The following is a 6,980-nucleotide window of genomic DNA, read 5'->3' as shown; positions in this document are numbered from 1 at the left end:
TAAAATCACTGCTCCCGAAAAAAACGGCCGTTTTTAAAACTTTTTTTTGCATTGATCCATGTCCCCTGGGGCAGGACCCGGGTCCCCAAACAATTTTTATGAATAACTTGCATATAAGCCTATAAAATTAGCACTTTTGATTATTCATGTTCATGTCCCATAGACTTTAACGGTGTTCGCGTGTTCGAACAAATTTTTTGCTTGTTCACAAGTTCTGGTGCGAACTGAACAGGGGGGTGTTCGGCTCATCCCTAGCGACAACATTTCCTGATGGATTTATCAATCTCCATCTTAAGAGGTGGAAGGATCATGCCAGATCTCAGAACTTCCATTACAACCTGGGAAATATGGTGTCAGGTCTCTTTGCATTATATTTACTTGTTTTGATCCTTTGTGTCATCCTATATACAGTACTGTACAGTACAGTATATGTTACCTGATTTACTACTTATTGTGACTATTTTTCAGACCTTTGCTCTAAACGAATGTTTGTACATTTTTTGTTTATGACAAAACAATAAACATATTGCAAAAGAGGGAGAATATTCTACAAACATTCGGGAGAGAAGGGGGGGTGTGGTCTGTGACACCATATATGAAAAACCTCCCTCCCAAATGTGTATCGAAGGGAAAAGCATAGGTTTAGGGGACTTTAAATTAGACCAATCATAATAAACAATCAATATATACATATCATTTTATTGCATGATAACAAAATACAATATAGTAGACAATATACAGACATGATGGAATATGGGTAAAAACATTTAATTGAGCTGAGTCATATTGACTAATTCATCATAGTACCATAGGACTATGTAATTTTAAATAACATTTCATAGATAAAACCAAACATCAAACTTCATAACAACAGGACAATCCAAACATCATTTCTAAGCATCCTGTAACTCTACATGTTTTTCATGGATTGGTCTCCATTTTCTCAGGAGTAGATGCAGAAAAGGGAGTCTAGAATGAATATATGAAAAAACTAAAATAATTCATATATGTGGTGGGCATATTCCAGAAAGGGTATTGAAAACCCTAATACTTACATACCAGCTCAATAAAAGTGAGGGAAGGAAAATTCTAGCAGCTCTGTACATGAGGGGAGTGTCGGAGAGCATCCGCCATGGGGGCTGAGGTGGCAAAACCCAGGTATTTCCCAAAGGGGGTCTGAACAGCGGACCAAGCATCAATGTCCAGATGTATTCTTATAAAATGGGTGGGAGATAACATAATAACCATAGGTTAGTTGCAAGAAAAAAAATATTATATATATATATATATATATATATATATATATATATATATATATACCCAGAAGGGGAGGTAAGAGAGTGTGAACTCAACCCCAAAAAATAAATATAGAAAAAAGGGAAATAAGGGTAATCCTACAGATCCTACATATCCAAATCCATACTAGGAATGGTAGTAAACCAGGTACACCATTGAGAAGGAAGGGAATGAATGGTGTCTAAAATGCGCTATCCACACCCCAAATAAGAGGCAAAAACCAGGGCCACCTCCAACATCATGTGCACACCACTCATGCTAGAAAGGGAAGATCATTGGGAGATAATAACACCTGTGTAGGAAATATAGCTGTAATGTTTTTAAGTAAATATTTGTGAATAAAAGATACTAGGGGTACCCAGATGTACAGTAACTCAAAATAAACACAAAAGGTTGACTTTTATAGTACCAAACACAATTTTGATAATATAATCAATTACTTTTATTACAGACTACAGTGTAACATACTAAGACAATTAGCTACTAAGAACAATACTTAAAAAATATTTTTTAACAATGGTGCTCCAGTATAACTATATATACAGTATATAAAGTATGTAAGTTGATATATACTTTGGATAAAGATCAATAGCATAAAGGAAGAACAGTTGATTAATTGTTTTACTTATTATTCTCTTGTATTCAACATTTACTATAGATGTGGCCCTGTTCATACAGAACTGTATCATTCAGTGAATGATGTCTTACTATATGCAATTATAATATACACATTATTCATATAAATATTCTAAAACTGACAGGTGTGGGTTGGGAGCAATTTTTGAATAAGTAGAGTTGAATAAGTAGTATTTCTTTTTAAACAACTAAAAATAATGTACACGAACAAAATATCTTTTAGTATTATTTTATTCTGTATCTAATAAAAGAAATCAATTTAATAATCATAATTGTTTTTAATTTGTAAACAACTAGCTGACAATGGAATTACATCACTTTGGCTCATGAGATATGGTAATAATTAATTTGTTAATGGAATGTTTTCCCTTTTTTTTAAATACTATATATATTCTAAGACGAGCCATGCTTTTCTAGAATACAAACCTTATTTCCCTGACACAAAGGATTATATGCAGTTTCCTTAAAAAGGCAGCTATGTGTCTTGCATGAAAGTGGCAGAAGAGAAGAATAGAGGCAAAATATACTGTACATGAAAAGCAAAACAAGGCAGAGTTTCATTCTGAAGTAAATTTTTTCTGGGAGTCAACAAGTAAGAGTTTTTGAATCATGAAAAAATAGGTAAAACAGTATTTAGCAACAAAATAGTGATTTTTAAAATTGTTTATTTTCTTTCAAGACCACTGAAGAAGTCTAATTTTGTACATTCCTATGGTTGAATAAAATTTAGCAGGATAGGAGGTTTTACCATATGTTTTAAATACAAAAAACACAGCTTTCCTTTAATACCTTGTTTTAAAGAGACCTAATCTTAAAACATTTTAATATTGTCCCAATACATATGCTTCATTAAAATTAAGAAAATGGTAAAATGCATTAATCTATGCAATGTGTGCTTTAATTCATGCTGCTATCAGTTGATTGATCTGTGCATAGCTCTCCCTATGGTTATTCCAATGGTTAGATTGACTTATGTTGAACAGACCCGCTGGAAAACTTAATTTGTGCGATTGCAGGATTTTTTCTTTTTCATTCAGCCTGCTTGCTAAATGGAAAAAAAGTTGTGTGTAACCCACAGTTACAAGTCTTAACATGTAGGCCCCGACAACAAACTTCTCTTGTTTGCTCATTTTAGCCATGTTAAATATACCATTGGAAGCATTTTGTAATATTTGTATAATAAGTGTAAACAAATACCTTACGATCCTTTTCTTACTGTTTTCAATAACAGTGTACAATTAAATGTCCTCTGCATTCCTATTACATTCTCTAATGATTTTTGTGGGTAGCTGGGCAAGGGCACGGTGTAATTTGTTTTGTTTTAGAAATATTGAAAGATATATGCTGCTGGGGCTAACCTGAAAGGAGAAATTGCTGATATTTCACAACAAATAAATCTCTACCAAAATGGCCTTGAAAAGTCAGATTGGTAACTGCTTTTATGGATAGTTAATCATGATGCACTACTACTGCCGATGAGGCTGAACAAATTCATGGCAAGTGAGGTTACTATTTAAAAAAAAACTGTTTTTACCCAAACTAATATTCTGTCATTGCAAGTTCTCCCATGCAGAGATGAAACAGAGGCAAGCAATAGAATACACCACCCACACTAGCCACAGTAGGAGAGAGTGCATGGTAGCCAATCAGCTTCTAATTTCAGCTTGTTCAATTAAGCATTGACAAAAAACCTGGAGGATTGGTTTCTATGCAGAGCTGCATCAGATTTTGCACCATGCAGTTTTAGTAAATCATCCCCAGTGCTCTATCTGCTCTTTTGCAAACCAATAAAGGGTTTATTTGAAGCACTTCCCAGTTATATTCCTGGATATCATTATTTACAGGAAACTAGTATTGCATTCCAGAGTGCAGGATTAATAACTACCATTGTTGCAATGCAAGAGAGCTTACAACTGTGCTTCCAAAGAGAGTATTTTAAGCATTTGTTTTCTTTTACCTGCTTCTCAAATGTGAACTAAAAGATATGACCAACAAATTACTTTAATCATCTGAATTTAGATCATTTCTTTAGATAAATTTTCTTTAGATAATTTCTAGTTAACTTTTTCGTACTCCTGAACACCACTCTTAAGCCGGCCATACATGGATCGAAATTTGGTCAGTTGAGCAGGGACCTTCCAATTTTCAATCCTTGTATGGGCATAGGTCCACAAGTCGATCTATCATACAACCAGCTTTTCAAGTTTTTCCTGAATGATTAGTGCCACCAGCTTTAGCTGGCAACACTAATCATTGTGTTCTACTAGCAGGGAAGGCTCCCCACTGGCAGAATATATTAGCACTGCCAGAGGGATTCCCCTATGATCACTGACTGTATTAATGGAGAAATCAAGTGATTGTCTTTCCTTCCACCCATGGTGGTTGGTTAGCACAGCAAAAAGTTAAAATGTTTATTCTTTGACTGCAGGTTTTATAGATCACTTCTTCAGAGATATATGTTTTGATATTGTATATTAGAGGTATGAATAATATTTATTTTTGGAAAGATGCTCACAAGGATAGCTAAAATCACAATGTAAACATCTGTACTCAGTCCACCAATACGCTTTTTAAATTAGGTCAATTATGTATAAATGTACTGAATTTCATGGAACGTATAACAATTAACATCACCATCATGCCTTTTTCCCTCTTATTGATTCACTTAGATGCATGTCAATCAAAGCAAAGTGGGTGAATTTATAATTCTGGGATTTCCTGGTTCTCTTAGTTTGCAATGTTTTTGCTTCCTGCTCCTACTGATAACATATCTGTTAACGCTTACAAGTAACTTTGTGATCATCATTATTACATGGATAGAAAGAAGTCTGCACACACCTATGTATTATTATCTTCGTAACCTCTCTTTTCTGGAGATTTGTTATGTTTCTGTAATTGTGCCCAAGATTCTCACCACTATTACTCCACATGGGAGATATATTTCTTTCCCTAGTTGCATAATACAGATGCTTTTCTTCTTCTTCTTGGGATCCACAGAATGTTTTTTATTTGGTGTCATGGCATATGACCGCTACTTGGCCATCTGCAAACCACTGCGATACACAATTCTGATGAATAATAAAATGTGCTACAGTTTTAGTATAGTCTCAGTCATTGGAGGCTTTGTGACCACTTTTCCAAATATTGTCTTAATCTCCCAACTTCCATTTTGTGAAGGTCATATTATTAACCATTTCTTTTGTGACACTCCCCCCCTGCTTCAACTGTCTTGTGCAGACACATACCTAATTGATATGTTGGATTTTGTGTGTGCTTCCCTAGTGTCATTATTTTCTTTCTCTGTGACATTGATTTCCTATTTATATATTTTTGCAAAACTCTTACATATACCTATTAACAATAGAAGAAAAACATTTTCTACTTGTTCCTCCCACCTAATTGTAGTGTTTATTTATTATAGTACTGTTATATTTATGTATGTTAGACCAAAAGTAAGTTTGGCTTTTACTCTTAATCGAGTAGTTGCAGTATTTTACACTGTGATAACACCTATACTTAATCCTCTAATATACTGTTTAAGAAATAAAGAAGTGAAACATTCCATTAAAAAGCACCTGGGTACTTGGAAAAACAATTATATGAGATAGCAAACATATTTTTTAAAAGGTAATGTGAAGTGTTATTGTATATATTTTAATTCCTTTTTACTTCTCTTTTTTATTATGGTGATGGCTAAAAAAAATGTTTCTTATTGAAGCCAGGGATAATACAACCAAAGCAATTAACTTACACCACCTTCTGACCTCCTCTAAACAATCCGACTTCTTCCTATTCCTCGATGCGGAGAAGGCATTTTACAGGGTGGCCTGGGATTACATGGAAGCTGTACTTAGATTCATGGGTTTAGGTAATCACCTATTAAGCTTCATAATGGCTCTCTACGCTAACTCTGTGGCTACGGCCTCCTGTCAAATGCCTTCTCCATACATAACGGTACTAGGCGGGGTGTCCCCTCTCCCCCCTACTGTTTATACTCACCTTAGAACCCTTTCTACATTGCCTGGGTTTAGGTAATCACCTATTAGGCCTCATAATGGCTCTCTACGCTAACCCTATGGCTAGGGTCTGTGTTAACGGCCTCCTGTCAAATGCCTTCGCCATACATAACAGTACTAGGCCGGGTGTCCCCTCTCCCCCCTACTGTTTATACTCACCTTAGAACCCTTTCTAAGTTGCCTTAAATACAACCCAGATATTAGAGGGGTACAAATCCCTGACAAGGAATACAAATTAGCGGCCTTCGCCAATGATATACTTCTCTTTCTTACAGAACCCCACATCTCTCTTACCTATTAGCAGAATTTCGTCAATTTAGAACAATCTCTAATCTCAAAATGAATTTCTCCAAATCCTCTGCCCTAAATATGTCCCTACCCAATCACACTGTCACTCAGTGTCAAAGAAATTTTCCCTTCCAATGGAAGGAAGATGCAATAACACATCTAGGCATTCAAATCCCCAGACACCTTAAAAATCTGTACCACAAAAACTATTTGCCTATTTTACAAAACCTCACCAGTGATCTAAAGCGCTGGAACAAGCCCGTCTTTTCATGGTTTGGCAGAGCTGCCATCCTAAAAATGAACGCCCTACCCAGCCTACTCTATATCCTACAAGCTGCTCCAATCCACATCCCCTCGGATTTTTTCTGGAACTACAAAAGTTTATGCACTAAGTTCCTATGGGGAGATAAAAGACCAAGAATCAGCTTCCATCACCTTTCTCTTCCCAAACCTAAAGGAGGGCTTGGCCTACCAGACCTCAGAAACTATTATCATGCCTGTCACCTCTCCGGAATTCTTGACTGGAACATCCACGATAAACACATAGACTTGATTACCCTTGAAGCTTCTTTTACCTCCTCACCCCTAAACCTACTACCTTGGAACCTCCCAAAACACATATCTATGGAAATTCGCTGCCACCCCCTAATTGACCTGACCATCAGATGCTTTCAAAACATCTGTAAGTCATGCCTTCCCTATGCCTTAACCCTGACTTCCCTTTCGGAATGCACAGCAACTTCC

General features: G+C 35.8%; 1 protein-coding gene across 1 annotated transcript; it reads left to right on the top strand.

Annotated features, from left to right (window-relative positions):
* Nucleotides 1-4,601: 4,601 nt before the first annotated feature.
* On the top strand, nucleotides 4,602-5,540 carry LOC141110773 (olfactory receptor 6B1-like). The gene has a single exon (XM_073602416.1). The coding sequence runs from the start codon at nucleotides 4,602-4,604 to the stop codon at nucleotides 5,538-5,540; it is 939 nt and encodes a 312-aa protein (XP_073458517.1).
* The last annotated feature ends 1,440 nt before the right edge of the window (nucleotides 5,541-6,980 follow it).

The sequence above is a fragment of the Aquarana catesbeiana genome, linkage group LG01 (assembly GCF_042186555.1).
Source record: "Aquarana catesbeiana isolate 2022-GZ linkage group LG01, ASM4218655v1, whole genome shotgun sequence".
In the NCBI taxonomy this organism is placed as follows: domain Eukaryota; kingdom Metazoa; phylum Chordata; class Amphibia; order Anura; family Ranidae; genus Aquarana; species Aquarana catesbeiana.
This window is presented reverse-complemented; position numbering and strand designations above follow the sequence as displayed.

Bases quoted from the DNA above. Each gene is read 5' to 3' on its own strand.
- LOC141110773 (XM_073602416.1), top strand. From the start codon at position 4,602: ATGCATGTCAATCAAAGCAAAGTGGGTGAATTTATAATTCTGGGATTT.